Consider the following 17,639-nt stretch of genomic DNA (forward strand, 5'->3'; position numbering starts at 1 on the left):
TACCATCAACGGTTGCCAAATTTGCTCTGGCAGTGCATATGGCGGCTTCTATTTATCTCAAATAAAATCGACTAAAAGGGAAGTTTGAGGAAAACAAAGCACTGGCTAAATAAGAAGGCCCACATTCTAGTATCAACTACATATGAAGCATTTCTGGTTTTTAGAGAGGCCAGATTGTGCCTTACTCCTTCGCTGATGACTGTCACTGTAGCATCTGCGACATTCATGGTGACAGGCACCCAGTCGTCTCGGCTGGAGGAGTCAATGAGGCTTTCTATAGCGGCATTCAGGGTGTCCATACCTGCAGTTGCAGAGCAACAGAGACAAGATCACGAACGGAGAGTCAGTGTTTTATGGCAGGAAGAATATCAGGCATTAAGCTCATGGGGTGTGTGTTTGTTTTAAAGTAAGATTTTATTAAAGATTTTTCATGACACAGTAAGATAAAAGAAACAAATCCAGTTTTTCTGGGGGGATGCGGAGGTACGCATACCCCTAAACATTTTATGAATCTAAGTTTGGCCTCATTGAAGGGCAGTATTTCAATATGAGTAGGAAAACGAGAGTCCCCCCTGCAAAAAATTAAAGGGAAAAAAAGCACTGAACGAATTTAAATAAAAACAAAAACAGGGAAAGAAAGAGAAAACACCAAAGGAAGACCCAGAAAATAGAAGAAAAATTACGTTTGACAGAGAATAACTATTGCTGACATATATTAATAATAATAATAATAATAATAATAATAATAATAATAATAATAATAATAATAGAACCCCTTTTGGACTTTTTTGCGTTAAAAGGAAAATGAATTAATCTATGTAGGTCAGAAGATTGAGAAAATATTGCCTAGTAGAAAGTGGAACAGTTGGGTGTCCCTCTAGAGTGAATATTTTGAATAATGTCTTCTATGTAACTGACAGATGTAAAATTGGACGTCCTTTTTATTTTTCTTCTCTTCTCACTGTGGTTTTGGGGCACAAACTCCCAGCCTGACTCACATTGGGTGTGTGGGTGTTTTCTGGGAGAATAAAATGAGATGAAACCCATATATGCTACCCTGAGGAAGGGTAGACTAGGCATGCTAATAAAAGTTATAAAATATAGGGGTGTCCAAGAGAAGCTGCCAACAAAGATGTAGGAATCTGAGCTGAAGCAGCTGTTTCATTCCTTCATTTATACGCTGATATACATAGTGGCCCAAACTGGGGGGGGGGCAGATGAAGTGGTGCTCCCTTGGTGGCGGTGGCACTGTGTTTGTGGGGATGGGAAGGGCGAAGCGGTTGCCTCACAGGTATGTGCACACATGCAGGGCTGCCACCAACCCAGAGCTCTCTTGAACCCTTTTCCTTGCCTAGCCACATCCCTGTCCCAACAAGGATGCCACACCTGCCAGGAGTATGCCAGTACCTCTGCCAGTGCTAGATTTAGGGCGGTTCCCCTGCACAAGGCGCTGGGTTGAGGGAGCGCAAAATGGAAAAGGTCCGCCACTGAGAAGATTCATTTGTGGGGCGCCAAATTGTGGCCTTGCTTGGAGACCAACACGACCAAAGTCTGCCCCTGCCTTCATCCCTCTCTCGTAAGCCACCACTGGGAATCAACATGGTCCATTCTTCTTCACTTTTTCAGTGCAGTGGTACCTCGGGTTACATACGCTTCAGGTTACAGACTCCGCTAACTCAGAAGTAGTACCTCGGGTTAAGAACTTTGCTCCAGGATGAGAACAGAAATCGTGCTCTGGCGGCACGGTGGCAGCGGGAGGCCCCATTAGCTAAAGTGCTGCTTCAGGTTAAGAACAGTTCCAGGTTAAGAACGAACCTCCGGAACAAATTAAGTACTTAACCCGAGGTACCACTGTATTTAGGATGGAACAGACTTGCAAAACATGGAACTGGCTGGGCTCCGAAGAGCCACTTCAGCTGTGTCCAAGTGTTTCGGCAAGACTAACAGGTTTGGACTTTTCTTTCTCTCTTGGAAAAGCGGGCACCCACATGCCATACCCCAAGCCACGTTTTACAGTCAAAAGGGCTTTGCCATTCTGTATTGGGTGAGGTCAGCTCTTTTGAGAAATATCAATTCGAAGCTCTGTGCAAACATCTAAGTGGCATATCAATTAATAAGCAATAAGTTCAGATCCACATATTAACATTCTGACCATGTTATTTCACATTTGACAAGCAAATTGAAATAATTTAATTTTATCTTTCATGCCATGCACATCTCTGCAGTAACCCCTAATCTAGTAGAAGCTGGATCTGCCACATAATTAATTTGGAATATAACTGTCACTGTCTGGCCCCATAGTTAATATCGCTAACAGATCTGAATAACCATAACACCCAAAGTATGCACACTGAAAGTTTGGAGAAATTGAGATGCATATCCGTCACCTATTTTAATCCTCTGTCAATGAAGAACAGAGTGCTCAGATGCTAAAGAGCAAATATTAAGGGAGTTATGGACAAAGATTCAACCTACCCACTGGCTTAGCTACAGGTAACATGCCCAAGTACTGTACGTGGAACTTCTGGACCAGCTCAGTCTTTGGTGTTGGGAAATCTACTGCATGGGAACAAAAAAATCGATTTCAACTTATCAAAATTCACATCAGGCAAAATATCCTTATTTCAAGGGCAGAATAAAATAATTCATCAGGTAGTCGATCTCTTAGGGATATCATTATCGATTCTAATAAATCTGTACTCCTTCTACCTACTATCACACATTAAAAATGAGCCTGAGTAATTTCTGGGGAATTTTTAAAAAAGTACATCATCATCTTTTATTCTTGTAAAGCAAAAACAGACAAATCTGTTTAGCAGGTCTGGCCTGCTCCAAATAAAGCCAGAGAAACAAGCCAAGAGTCTTGTGGCATCTTAAAGACCAAGGAAGTTATTTTGACCTATGTTCATGCTTCAACAGACTTAACATTACCCCTCTGGAAACACGCTGTGAAAATTCTTTTTATTTTTTTTAAAAAAGTGGTTATTTATTAGTATTTAATTAATAAGTCACCTGTTTGAGACTACATAGTGAAGACAACATCCCAGTCACACAGTACCTTGCAAGGGAACATCCAGGGTGACGTTTGTCCGCTCTTGTAACGAACTGCAAGCCACAGCTTTGGCATTCTTCCGTTCAGCCATAATCTGGAGAAGACAGTGATCATATTGTTACGATTATTATTTATTAAATTTGTAGGCCGCCCGTCATCCATAGATCTCGCCGTACAATCCTAATCCTGAAAGCCCTTAAAAAGGAGTGTTTCTCTTTTTCACCAAAACTCAGATGGGTTAAGGAACTACGGCTACAATCTTATGCACACCTACTTGGGAGTAAGCCTCATTGAACTCGTTGGGGTTTCTTTCCCAAAAGGATTGGGCTGCCTGCATTTAAATTTAAAGAGGCATGTTTGACAACCTGCAGTGCAAATATTGATGGAAGTAGTGGAAAACTTTACAGGGATGGGAGGTTTTCGCTACCTTTACCAAATGCACCACATTAAAAAGCTTAATATATAAAAGTTATGTGCAATCTGGTACTCTGTAACAACCCCCATGACCTTTGGGGGCAGAACAATTGAGTACGGAGATCTTGTCCACAGCATAACCAGTGATAAGGACAAAGGCTATAGGCACTTCACGTACCATTGTAAGACCTTTTATGTCTCCTCTCTGAGCTAGCGGTGTTGATAAAACGCTACACACCTTATGGGGCAAGGCAGGGCCATTTCTTTCCGTAGCCTCCCATAGGATACTGTCAACAGGTCAGCCCTAGAATGTGTTGAGCCCTCTTTCCTCTGCTGCTAAACATTATCTTTAGAAGCAGTTTCTCCTGCACAGAAATGTATGCCAGGCAACTGTTTGTGTGGAAGCTTTGGTTTGGACCTATACTCTTAAATGGCACGGAAATAGATTTCACTGAAATCAGGGAGACTTCATGTAACACGATCGGGAGTGTCGTATGGGGGTATGTTCGCACAGGAAAGGGGAGAGGATAGAATGAAAACAACAAGAAGAAAGCTTGCCTTAGAACAGATTTCGTGCAGGCTTGTGGCAATGGCTTTTGCTGGCGTGTCACATCGAAACACGTGGCACTTCAAAATCCTCGTCTCTCGGTCTCTTGCTACATAGGCAAAGTCTCTGTACAAACAAAATTAATTACCTTATTCAAAGCAGTATCACCCACAGAAATACCTGCTTCAAAAATAACACAGAGGAACAAAAGATCACGACGGCTATGCTCTTGCCTCCAGCTTCTGAATGAAAACCACAGGAGAGGATTGTGGTCTCGTGTTTACATTCTGCCTGCAGGTTCCCCAAAGGTGCCTGGTGGCCGCTGTCAAAACAGGACCACTGTCCGGATCCAGCAAGCTATTCTTATCTTCTTAAAGGTGACAACTGAATGGTCAGAACTTACTCGTTCCACATACTTAGTAGCTATCGCCATAAAGGTAAAGGTAAAGGGACCCCGGACCATTAGGTCCAGTTGTGGCCAACTCTGGGGTTGCGGTGCTCATCTCGCTTTATTGGCCGAGGAAGCCGGCGTAGAGTTTCCAGGTCATGTGGCCAGCATGACTAAGTTGCTTCTAGCGAACCAGAGCAGCGCATGGAAATGCCGTTTACCTTCCCGCCAAAGCAGTACCTATTTATCTACTTGCACTTTGACGTGCTTTTGAACTGCTAGGTTGGCAGGAGCAGGGACCGAGCAACGGGAGCTCACCCTGTCGCGGGGATTCGAACCGCCGACCTTCTGATCGGCAAGTCCTAGGCTCTGTGGTTTAACCCACAGCGCCACCCACATCCTTTAGCTATCGCCATAAAAACAATTACATGGGCCTGCGTCCTAGTGAGGGATTCCAAAGCACAATTCCCTTTGTCGCAGTAGCAGAGCACATGCTCTCCGTGCAGAAGGTTTCAGGTTCAACCTTTGGTGTCCGCAGGGAGTGCTGGCAAGAACACGGGCCTGAAAAGTCTTGGGAACTCCTGCCAATGAGTCAACAATACTTAACTCAAGCGCCTCACTTGCTGTAAGGCAGATTCCTATGGTCAAACAAAACAAAAAAAGGTTTGGCATGTACTGATAACCGTGTTATAATAACCACATCAGATGCTCTTAATACAGATGAAAAGTAACCACAACAAATGCTCTTAATGGAGACTGCATTTTTTGTCACTTGATCCTGAACATATCCAAGACCAGGCCTTTAACCTTTGCGGAGAATCTGCTTAGGGAGACACTGTTTGCTCCCCGCTGCTCTGAAATGATCACCCTGCCTCAATTCTCTTCCTTAGAAGTCCCCACGGAGGAGCTAAAGGCTATAAGAAGTGCAGTTTTCTATACATGCCATGATTCCACAAAGGGGGCAAAGCTGTCACCACAGGCAAAGAAATGGCATCGGCAGGTATCACTGGGGATGGGAGGGCGGAGGGTGGAAGGGACCGGCAACCATCTGCTGCAAAATTATCCATCAGCATTAGCAATCCAATGTGGATCCTTCCTTCCGGCAAGGTCCAAATGATAGGGCGACTTCAATATTTAATCCTATCAGATAGGGAGCTCAGGAAAATCCGTAGCGCAGTTTGCAAGGGCACTCCCCTGGAGCAGAGGTTCTGTTTAAAGGCTGCTGGAGAGAATGAGACAGGTTCGAAAGCTGCTACGCCTGAAACACTTTCCTCCCATGTAAGCCATTCTGTAGCAACAATTCACCCCTTCCCTGTACTGCTACGAAGGTACGGTGACCTTGAGCATCCATGACAATGCTAATCTCTTGCACAAAGGCCAGGGAGGGGGAAAGGTTACGGTCTCTGCAGATACAGAAGTGTTCAATATTGAATACATCACCGGAGCCCTTCATCTTGGCTTTCTTATCTATCTCTCTTACTGTGGAATCCTTTCTGGGTCATTTGCTCTGTTAACCTCAATTCTGCATTAGCTCATTTCAAACGGATTAATACGAGGAGAGATTTATGGGCAAACTGTTTACCTGATTTACTAAGGAATTAACAGGCTTCCCAGCTCCATGCAGGGAAACTTAGAAGAAGAGGCAGACGTCTGCATCGCGGCAGTTCTTTGTAAGGCAAGGAGATCAGAAACCTTTTTGCATTTGGAGGTGGCATGCATGCATATATTCCATTTAATCCTCACAACTGCCCCGAGGTGAGATTAGGCTGAGAGGATGTGACTGGTTCCTAGTCACACAAAGAACTTTCAGGCTTTTGAATACCAGCCTCCCCAGTCCAATGCTATGAGAGCCAGTGTGGTGTACTGGTGAAACCGCCTGGGAAGTTCACTGAGCAATCTTGGGCCAGTGGCTGTCTCTTAGCCTAACCTCTCTCACATGGTTGTTGTGAAGGTAGAATTGGGAGGGGGAGAATTATGGCTCCTTGAGCTGCTCAGAGGAAACTGACAAATAAATAAAGATTCACCACAATAGTACTTCAGTAGGGAGTGAGGGGCAGGGGCAATGAAAATGTCGGATTATGGATTATGTCCTAGAGGGGGGGGGGAAGGTCACGCTGTGTAAAGGTCCAGCTAGGTCACAGTTGAATCTAGAAATTCTTTAACATGGACCCAGTATTCACTCCCTTTTTGCTGGATTCCTATACTTGATAGTCCCCACTCTCAGCAAAAAGCTGTGACAAAAAGAAGTACAACTGGATTTCTTTGATGCAGAGAATAAACAATATGGGGCGACCTCCCCGGGGATTTCTTTGATGCAGAGAATAAACAATATGGGGCGACCTCCCCGGGGCTAAGATCCAAGATGTAACTGAACGACTGCAAGGAATCATAAAACCCACTGACAAATACCCCTTCCTCTTGGTTCATGTGGGAACCAATGACACTGCAAGCAATAGCCTCCAGAAGATCAAAAGAGACTACGAGGCTCTCGGCAGGAAATTGAAGCAACTAAATGCACAAATTGTCATCTCGTCTGTCCTCCCAGTTGAACGACGTGGCCCAGGGAGAGAGGGGAAAATAGTGGAAGTGAACAGCTGGCTTCGCAAATGGTGTAAACAGGAACGGTTTGGATTCTTAGATCACGGACTGCAGTTTCTTGAAGATGGACTTCTGGCAAGTGATGGGCTGCACCTCACAACGGTTGGGAGAAATGTTTTTGCCAAAAATCTCAGAAACCTCATCAGGAGGGCTTTAAACTGACTAATGTGGGGGAGGGAGACAGTGCTCCTGAAGGTAGGAGTCTATCAATTAATGAAGATGATCATCCAAATGTCATAGACCAAATGGAGCAAACAGCACGTGGACCTAGTGGTGGGAGGAAAAAATCCTTAAATAAGAGACACGGGGGAATGATTAATGGACTTCAATGTCTGTACACTAATGCGCAAAGCATGGGAAATAAACAAGATGAGCTTGAGCTCTTGGTACAGCAAACTAAATATGACATAATAGGCATCACTGAAACCTGGTGGGATAAGTCCCACGATTGGAATGTAATAATGGGTGGATACAATCTATTTCAGAGAAACAGACCAGACAAGAAAGGAGGAGGAGTGGCGTTATATGTCAGGGATGTGTATACCTGTGAAGAGATCCAAGATTTAGATCCTCAAAGCCAAAGTGAGAGCATTTGGGTCAAAATTAAGGGAGAGAAGAATAACAGAGACCTCATTGTGGGAGTTTACTATAGATCCCCAAGCCAAACGGAGGACATAGATGATGCCTTCCTGGAAAGGATGGCCAAGCATGCAAAAGGAAGGGAGATAGTAGTAATGGGGGACTTCAATTACCCGGATATTTGTTGGACGTCAAACTCAGCCAAGAGCATAAGGTCAAACAGATTCCTCACTGGCCTTGCAGACAACTTCATTGTCCAGAAAGTGGGAGAAGCAACAAGAGGAACAGCCATTTTAGATCTGGTCCTAACCAATGTTGATGACCTGGTTAGTGGGGTAGATGTGGATGGATCATTAGGCGCGAGTGATCATGCTCTTCTGAAGTTTACTATACAGCGGAAAGGAGCAGCCAAGCATACTAGGACTCAATTTCTTGACTTTAAGAAAGCCGACTTCATAAAACTTAGGGAAGTGCTGGGTGAGATCCCATGGACAGCAATACTAAAAGGAAAGGGAGTTCATGATGGCTGGGAGTTTGTTAAGAGGGAGATAGTAAAAGCACAACGTCAGGCAATACCAATGAGACGGAAACATGGAAGGTGCCTAAAGAAACCAGGGTGGCTATCTAAAGAACTTTTAACTGAATTAAGATTAAAAAAGGATGTGTACAAAAAATGGAAAAGGGGGGAAACCACCAAAGAGGAATTCAAACAAATAGCCAGCACGTGTAGACACAAAGTCAGAAAAGCTAAAGCACAGAATGAACTCAGGCTTGCTAGAGAGGTTAAAAGCAACAAAAAAGGCTTTTATGGGTATGTTCGTAGCAAAAGGAACAAAGAACAAAGAAACAGTGGGGTCACTCAGAGGAGAAGATGGTGAAATGCAAACAGGGGACACAGAAAGGGCTGAACTCCTCAATGCCTTCTTTGCCTCAGTCTTCTCCGATAAAGAAAACAATGCCCGACCTGAAGAATTTGGAGCAAATGATTCAGCAAAGGAAACACAGCCCAGAATAACTAAGGAGATAGTACAAGAATATTTGGCTAGTTTAGATGTATTCAAGTCTCCAGGGCCAGATGAACTGCATCCAAGAGTATTAAAAGAACTGGCAGATGTGATCTCAGAACCACTGGCAGTCATCTTTGAGAATTCCTGGAGAACAGGCGAAGTCCCGGCAGACTGGAGGAGGGCAAATGTTGTCCCTATTTTCAAAAAGGGGAAAAGAGAGGACCCAAATAATTACCGCCCAGTCAGTCTGACATCAATAGCAGGGAAGATTCTGGAGCAGATCATTAAGCAAACAGTCTGTGAGCACCTAGAAAGGAATGCTGTGATCACCAATAGTCAGCATGGATTTCTGAAAAATAAGTCATGTCAGACTAACCTGATCTCGTTTTTTGACAGAATTACAAGCCTGGTAGATGAAGGGAACGCAGTGGATGTAGCCTACCTTGATTTCAGCAAGGCATTTGACAAGGTGCCCCATGATATTCTTGTAAAGAAGCTGGTAAAATGCGGTCTTGACTATGCTACCACTCAGTGGATTTGTAACTGGCTGACTGACCGAACCCAAAGGGTGCTCATCAATGGTTCCTCTTCATCCTGGAGAAGAGTGACTAGTGGGGTGCCACAGGGTTCTGTCTTGGGCCCGGTCTTATTCAACATCTTTATCAACGACTTGGATGATGGACTCAAGGGCATCCTGATCAAATTTGCAGATGACACCAAACTGGGAGGGGTGGCTAACACCCCAGAGGACAGGATCACACTTCAAAACGACCTTGACAGATTAGAGAACTGGGCAAAAACAAACAAGATGAATTTTAACAGGGAGAAATGTAAAGTATTGCACTTGGGCAAAAAAATTGAGAGGCACAAATACAAGATGGGGGACACCTGGCTTGAGAGCAGTACATGTGAAAAGGATCTAGGAGTCTTGGTTGACCACAAACTTGACATGAGCCAACAGTGTGACGCGGCAGCTAAAAAAGCCAATGCAATTCTGGGCTGCATCAATAGGAGTATAGCATCTAGATCAAGGGAAGTAATAGTGCCACTGTATTCTGCTCTGGTCAGACCACACCTGGAGTACTGTGTCCAGTTCTGGGCACCACAATTCAAGAAGGACACTGACAAACTGGAACGTGTCCAGAGGAGGGCAACCAAAATGGTCAAGGGCCTGGAAACGATGCCTTATGAGGAACGGCTAAGGGAGCTGGGCATGTTTAGCCTGGAGAAGAGGAGGTTAAGGGGTGATATGATAGCCATGTTCAAATATATAAAAGGATGTCACATAGAGGAGGGAGAAAGGTTGTTTTCTGCTGCTCCAGAGAAGCGGACACGGAGCAATGGATCCAAACTACAAGAAAGAAGATTCCACCTAAACATTAGGAAGAACTTCCTGACAGTAAGAGCTGTTCGACAGTGGAATTTGCTGCCAAGGAGTGTGGTGGAGTCTCCTACTTTGGAGGTCTTTAAGCAGAGGCTTGACAACCATATGTCAGGAGTGCTCTGATGGTGTTTCCTGCTTGGCAGGGGGTTGGACTCGATGGCCCTTGTGGTCTCTTCCAACTCTATGATTCTATGATTCTATGACCTTCATACCCAGCTTGTAAGCTTATCAGAGATAGTATGTTAAGACTAGGTAAACCCTGGCCTAATGTGCCAAAGTTATTACATTGGTACCTTGGTTTATGAACAACTTGGATTAAGAACACTGCAAACCCGAAAGTAGCTGTTTTGGTTTGCGAACTTTGCCTTGGAATAAGAACATGTTTCGCTTCCTGTTGAGTGTGTTTCATTTGTAAATTGAGTCCCCCACTGCTCTGGGAAAACACACCTTGGTTTAAGAATGCCTTAGTTTAAGAATGGATTCCAGAACGGATTAAGTTTGTAAACCAAGGTACCACTGTATTGGGGTTGGGGGTTGTTCACTGTGTAGAGGCTGAGGAGAGAAATGCAATGGCTGAAGTGAGCTCGGCAAGATCTGCTAAAGGGCACAGGACAGAAGGATGCGGTTCTGCGCTGAGAGGAGGCCACAGAGGAAACAAAAGGCGCTGCAAGTGTGACAAAAGTTATAAGCCATGCTGCTTATAACTTACATTCCTGTACAACTACTTTTGTTTGCTTCAAATTGTAATCTCAGACCAGCCCCAAGGCTACATGGTAGAGCCTCGCTTCGCTTTTCTTATGATCCCTTTTTGCTGGTTACGCTCTTCCTAAGTCAGGCCCATTGATTTTCCCTCTAGCTGGGAGGTAGTTGCCCTTTGGGTTTGTGGGTCGAATTTGGTGAGCCTTCCGCCTTCTTCATTTCTTTAAATCGCAACTAGGAGTGCCCGGAAAGAGAGAGGATGCAGTTATTGCACCCTCAGCAGCTAGATAGGCAACTAAGCACCACATGAAGGAGCTTCGGAGTCCGGACAAAAGGGACACAGCTGTGACTGAGGGAACCTATTCTGCTCTTTAGAGGAAACCATTGTCTATTTGTTTCGCCTGGTTCAGGAACAAGTTAACAGGTGGAGTCAATGTGGCTGCTCTCTCAACATTGCTCAATGCAAAATATGCCCCCTGTTAAAAACGGTTGCCAAACGAGGCCCCTGAGCATAGTTTTCCAACACCTGCCACGTACTGTTTTATGCAGAAACAGCCGTTCACCAAAATATTAATTCTTTATGCATACACTCTGCCTGGTAGTAACGGCAATTATCAGCTAAAACTAGACTGAGCTGTTATTCTGAACCAAATCTGGAAAACAAGGGAGATTTCTTGGCAGGGCTAGAGGGGAGAGAATCAATTACATGTTATGGTATGCAAGGCTGCGGCTTTGTTGATTAGCCCAAGCACAAAATAATCCTTTTAATTTAAGGTACTCTGGTCAGCTTATTACAGAACAAGGTGGCCAGGGGAGAAAAATAACCTCTTCAACTGAAAGAAAAATGATGAAATAGAACAAATATGGGGGGAGGGGAGAGATACTCCATTATTTTACTTTAATTCCTTTAAATGATTATTCTTTGGGACTAATTGGATGGCCGTGCTTATTTAACACCCAGTTAAGCATCATTTAACCATGCAATGATGGTTATGTAGCGACATAAAACAGAATTTATGTGACCACTGCCTGGTATGAATGAGGCTAGTCATTATACTAATGCCCCTTGAGACATCCCGATTAAATGCAGCCTGGAAGAATTTCTATTATTAGGAAAATGAAGGGGCTGTAGCCACAAATTCATGCTTAGGGTTGTAGCAAAAAGTCCCACTTTTATAAGCCTTTAAAACATTGCACATAGGAAGCTTCCCAAGGGTGCCCCCATTCCCTGCTCCTGCGTTCTCAATTGATCCACTGTCTTGCAAACAATGACTGTTTTCACATGTGGCGTTTAAATTGCCTTTGGAGATTCAGTCCCACTCTTCTTTTTCATTATTCTTTGTTGTCGATTGTTGTTTAGCATTAACATGTCACAAATCCATTTGCTTGCAGAATTCATTTATAACCAACGACAATAAGCTAACCGTGCTAAGAATTCTTCCCGTCAAACATTTTTCTGTCTACCGGTACACTCCAAAGAAAAATGATGTGTACATTTAAAGGTTATTCTTGGAGTGGCCGATGAGCTTCAGAGTGGATTCAGACAAGGTAAGTATATAGTGCACGAATTAACTACCACGAAACTTGGAACCCAAACACTGCAAACCCGGAAGTAAGTGTTCCGGGTTTGCGAACTTTTTGCAGACGCCAAACGTGCTCCGTTTTGAGTGTTACGCTTCCGTTTTGAGTGTTATGCTGAGGTCTGTCCGTTTTTGCTATTTATTTTGCGTTTTTGTTTTTTTGTTTTTGTGACTGTATGGAACCCAGTTCAGCTACTGATTGATTGATTGTGCGACTGCAGTACATTGTTTTATTGCTTTCACTTTATGGATTGACGGTCTTGTTAAATAGTAAAATGCATGTTAAATTGCTGTTTTAGGAGTTGCTTTTAAATGTCTGGAACGGATTAATCCATTTTGCATTCCTTTCTACGGGAAAGTGCGCCTTGGATTTGGAACGGTTTGGTTTTGGAACAGACTTCCAAAACGGGTTAAGTTTGAGAACCAAGGTACCGCTGTATTAGACACTTAAAAAAAACCCAAACCCACAGTTGGTCCTAGTACCTGACCTGTGAGATTGGCAACATAAGTACCCACCCTGTAGTTATTCAGCGAGGGGCTCATTTTCTCCAGGGCCCTCCTACTTTTCATCAGCAACAGGGTTGGTGGGTTTGGTTCAGAGATGCTGGCCACACTAAGAACTTATATTGTGGAAGTAAATGCTGCATAGAGAAACCCTGAATTGTCAGGCAACTGTGTTTTGAGAGGTGCGAAGGGCCCTGTCCCTTGTAAGTTGGGTCATTAATTCATGGACATACACTAGTTTCCATGTTGGCCACACAGGCGCTTCCGTCCTCTCATGAGAAACTTGCTTGATCTGAGGAAAATTAGATGCCCTCAAGAGCGCAACACACACAGCCGACATATTCCAACAAGCGGCAATTTCACTCATTTCACCGCTTATCTTTTTACACCATTTCTGTATGCTATTTCTCTAACCTCATCAGCACACCAGTTGAGTTGTAATTCATGGTTAAATAAAAGCTAATTAACTATTTTGTGCGTTAAGTTTGATTCTGCAAAAGTTGACACTCAAGTAAGCATGCCCTGGACAGTCAATGTTCTGGTGCAGATTAAAACAAACCACACAGAGAACAATGTCTTCCTATCAAACGTTAGCCTTCAGCCTGAATTATCCATTGCCTTGTGGAATTCTGTCAGATCTCGGCTTGCTGATCTGTCTTTCAGAATTTCAGCGCTACCATTCTTTTCCACCTTAAGCAAAACAGTGGATTTTCAGTTCTTCCATAAAGTCCATGAAATATAAATACTCAGGAAAACCGCTATCTTATCCCCTGGCATTGCTCCCTCCAGGGCATTGTAAGAAGATTGTACTGTTGTGGCTCACAGAGCTTTAGCCTTGAAGAGAAGAACTCCCTGATGCTATCAAAGCCAGTGACTTTCAAAAGTACTGAGCTCTGTGAAGAATACAACCTCAGACTTCTCTTGAATAATCCTTCTGACCAGTCCTGTAACACATACAATGGGCTCTGGAAATTTAGAATAATTGAAAGGTGGACTGCAGAGACGAAAGGGATCAGAGAGGCCATTTAGGCCTAGCCAGGCCACCACCCCTTCACAGACTGAATAAACTAGCAAAAAGATATTTACCTAAATTCAATAAGCATGGTATAAAAGCATCACTATTTCTATGCAGTGCTAACAGCAGGTTTGCAAAAGACCATCCAGGCATAAGAGGGAGGTATCAGCAGGAAATAGAAAACAGGTAGGAGGAGGAAGGGAATGGAGTATTTTGAACACACAGGCTCCATGCTGCAACATTTTGTTGCAGTTCCCACTTGTCCAAACTCTCTATCCTTTCCTAATGCAAATCTGTAGCCTTTTAAGAATAATGGAAAAAGACAAGCAACAGGGTTTGTGATACATACACTGTGGCAAATTTAACATTTCTTTTGCTCTCATTGTATCTCATGCTACTTCTCTGTCTCTTGATTATAAGTTTAATCTTTGTGTCCGGGGGAAAAAGGTAATATGTGGAAATGACTTGAATGTTCACAAATTGCAAAGTTTTGCTCATTTCCAGCAGTCTGCAAGGTTATAAAGGAAATGATAAAGTCAGATTTCCAAAGAAATGTTGAATGACCCTTCTGAGGCATAGCAGGCAAGTTTTAGGAGGGCAATCCTTGTTTTAAGCCCCAACCCAGAAACGTATTTCTTTTTTTTTAAAGGAGCATGAGATATCTGAGGGAGCCTAAACATTCCTTCTAGAAACAGATCAGGAACTCAGGCTTGCTGGAAGAATACCTGTTTATCAGGAGCGAGGCAGGCACCTATGTTCTTCCCAGGTCTACAGCCTAGGAGTATAATTTAATGGGTTTTTAAAAATATATTTCTGTTAGATACAGCTAGATTCAGCATTGGGACTGACTATCTAGGATCATGCAAACAAAACCAGATTGAATGGAAAATCCTTCCCCCCACCTTGGAGATGGGTGTTTTAATATTTTTCTTTTGGATAACATTTGAGTTGGCTTCTAAAATGCATCTATCTAAAGGGGTTGGAGAACTGCCATTTGATAAGGCAAAAGGGGAACTTACTTGATTACGGTTCTAAAGGCAAGAAACACATTTGCTTCAGAAGTATGGATTTGCAAGGCAACAACAGCTAATGCTGGTGATGAAAGACAGGAAGAAAACAGAATAGAGAAAAACAATTTACCTCTCTCTGAATCCCGGAAAAGCATGGAAAAACAGAGCAGAAAGAGAGAGTTAGAAAACATTCACACAGACAGCCCCAGTCACTCGATGCTCATTGCCTGGTTTTCTTTACAAAGGTGCACTGAATCTATTCTGCTGCCACCCACCCATTATTCTAGGATAAATTCTTTTTTTATGACCGAGTCTGTAAAGTATTTTTGGAAACATACAATTGAGGCCAACAGGTATCAGTTGAATTTAGAAGGCCAGCAGCCCAGAAATATCAGCTGTGGAGGATAGGCTTAAAATATCACACACAAATAAGGGAAGCAGTTGGCAGAAGTGTCTACGGAAAGCCAGCCACAACAATCCTTGCGCTTGCAGAAGAAGATTGCATTTAAAGAGACAGCATCAAGGAAATCATGGCGTTAACGCTACTGCACAAAGGCTGTTTCAGCATTTTGAGCATCCTATGCTTTTTCAAAATTCTCACCCATTTTTTGTTATTTCCATTTCTTTGTTTTTTGCTTTGGCTTTGGATGATGAAATAGAATGGCTGGGCTTAAAAAAAAAAGATGTAAAAAAGAAGAAGATGTAACCTTTATGGACATTTGGGATTATTTAAAAAGAAAAAAAATGCAAGGGAAGTTGTATTAGCTGTTATAGCCAGTGAAGAAGAAAAATAAATTTAAGTTAAATGTAGTGAAGTGCAGTAGCTAACAGTTTCAGCAGGTTCAAATCCTGCTTTTGCCACAAGCTCAGTAATAGCCTAAATAAACCAGGAAGCAGATAGCTTTATGTTACGGGCTCAACCCAGGATTGCAGTTTGTTTTGCTCTAAGGGGAGGGAGTAAAGCCGTAAAGTCCACCAGCACACATCCCATACATATTATGGTCTACCAAGCCAAGTTTCTTGGCTCAATGTTACATGTGGATATGGAAATTCAGGCTCACACAGCATTAAAAAAACAAACACCCTAGTGTTTAAGACGGCAAACATAATGGAATTTAAATCAAAACTGGATGAGATATTACTGAGTGCATGGAGTTCACTATTTGCAGAAGTATTGCTTCAGGCTCTTGGTAGCATTTCACACGCGGGTAACTTAATTTCATTGTTTGATAGTTAGGAAGGTAGAGAGGCAGATGTCTGAAAGATAATGCCACATCAACTGTTTCCAGTTATAGATTTGAAGAATAAATTTAGCGGGGGGGGGGGGGAGTTGACTTAACATCTCCTACTTAAGCCACCTTGAGCATGGCTTAATATGGAAAGGCGGCATAAAAATAAAAAAATGTTGCCGCTGCTGCGAAAGTCGCTGTGGCTATTTTACACACCCTTCGCTTGCACTGCTTAAAGAATCGGGGGGGGGGGGGATGCTGCAATATTCTTTTCATGCTAAATCCCTACGGACACTCGAAACCACAGATGGATCTTCCCTGTAGTGGCTAATTAACCTTTAGAAGAGTCCTTCTGCTGGCACTTCCAACATTACATGTGCATCATCACCACGGGCACTTCTGAGGAAGGGTGAATCATAAATAAACAAATATTATTTATTTGCATTAGCTATAAGCCACCGCTTATTTCCAGAACATGTCAAATGTGCAAAACACAAGAGTAGAAAGGAAACGAGCGAGTTAATGATATACAGCACAAAAGCATATGGACAAGAAAAGAGAATCAAAGAGCACAACTACAAACTTATGTCTCTGCAATACTGTATGAAACTCCCTTCTATAATCACAATGGTTATTTCTTCCTCTGAACCTTTGGTCACTTCACTCCAGTTCTATCAGTACCCAAGCCAAGAACAGTCAGACATGTAAAGAATTTGAAGTATCTGCCATAAATAGCATGCGACGACACCCTTCTTTTTGTCACCTGGCAAATATTCCATGACATAATTTAGATCCAGACATAAATTAGATCCATGATTTAGATCTAGTTCAGCCTTCTCCATCAGCCCCAGCCTGCAGTCCAAAACATCTGGAGGGAAGCAAGTTGAGAAAGGCTGGGCCTCACCATTTCTCCAAAAGAGAATATTCCATTACTGCAAACTCTGCTCCACTGCTTATAGTGACTGGCTGACCAACTGCATATGTTTTAACCGTAGTTTGCACTGGAACCCTTGTGCAAACATGAACCTATTGCTTTCTGCTGTCTTTCCAATAGTCAAGATCTCAAATTATTAACAGACTGCTGAAAAAAGTCTTGCAGGCTGACTTTTCTTTAATAATCAATAACATACAAATTCTTTTTTAAAAAATAATTTCAATTGCTTTACTGTTTTATCATATTAGCAATGCATAAGGTAAAAGGTAAAAAAGGATTCCTGGACGGTTAAGTCCAGTCAAAGGCGACTATAGGGTTGTGGCGCTCATACACAGGATATAAGAAAGAAGAATAACATAAATATAAGACAGACAGACAGACACACACACACACACACACACAAAAAAAAAAATTAATGGTAATATAACTTATTCCTCCGACTGATTTGACTCTTACAAATCTTAACATTTACTCCCCTTCCACTCTTTCTCTGGTTTCCTATCTGCTATCTTTTCATTTGTGTTTTCTTTCTCTACTATGTTGTTTTCATTACCTTACACCATCCCACATTGTAACCTCTACTGCTGAGTATTGTCAGCCTGTTACGATTATTTTCTTAATAATATTTTTCCACGTAATCTATATATAGATAATGTAAATACTTGTGACACTGGTAGGGTGATGCATTCTTAAAAGTAC

At 42.8% G+C, this 17,639-nt stretch overlaps 1 protein-coding gene across 12 annotated transcripts in view; it reads right to left on the reverse strand.

Annotated features, from left to right (window-relative positions):
* APBB2 (amyloid beta precursor protein binding family B member 2) overlaps positions 1 to 17,639 on the reverse strand; it is a 170,330-nt gene that overhangs the window by 7,692 nt on the left and 144,999 nt on the right. For 9 of the 12 annotated variants that reach the window (XM_082238133.1, XM_082238129.1, XM_082238140.1 and 6 more), the window contains 4 exons: positions 4,025 to 4,139; positions 3,059 to 3,146; positions 2,476 to 2,559; positions 186 to 301 (listed from right to left, as the gene is read on the reverse strand). In XM_082238133.1, coding sequence (XP_082094259.1) covers positions 186 to 301; positions 2,476 to 2,559; positions 3,059 to 3,146; positions 4,025 to 4,139 — 403 coding nt within the window. Of the gene's footprint in view, positions 1 to 185; positions 302 to 2,475; positions 2,560 to 3,058; positions 3,147 to 4,024; positions 4,140 to 14,907; positions 15,389 to 17,639 lie in introns of those variants that run through there. The other 3 variants (XM_082238138.1, XM_082238134.1, XM_082238132.1) reach the window with 2 other exon arrangements.

The sequence above is a fragment of the Podarcis vaucheri genome, assembly GCF_965113315.1.
Source record: "Podarcis vaucheri genome assembly, chromosome: 9".
NCBI lineage: Eukaryota > Metazoa > Chordata > Lepidosauria > Squamata > Lacertidae > Podarcis > Podarcis vaucheri.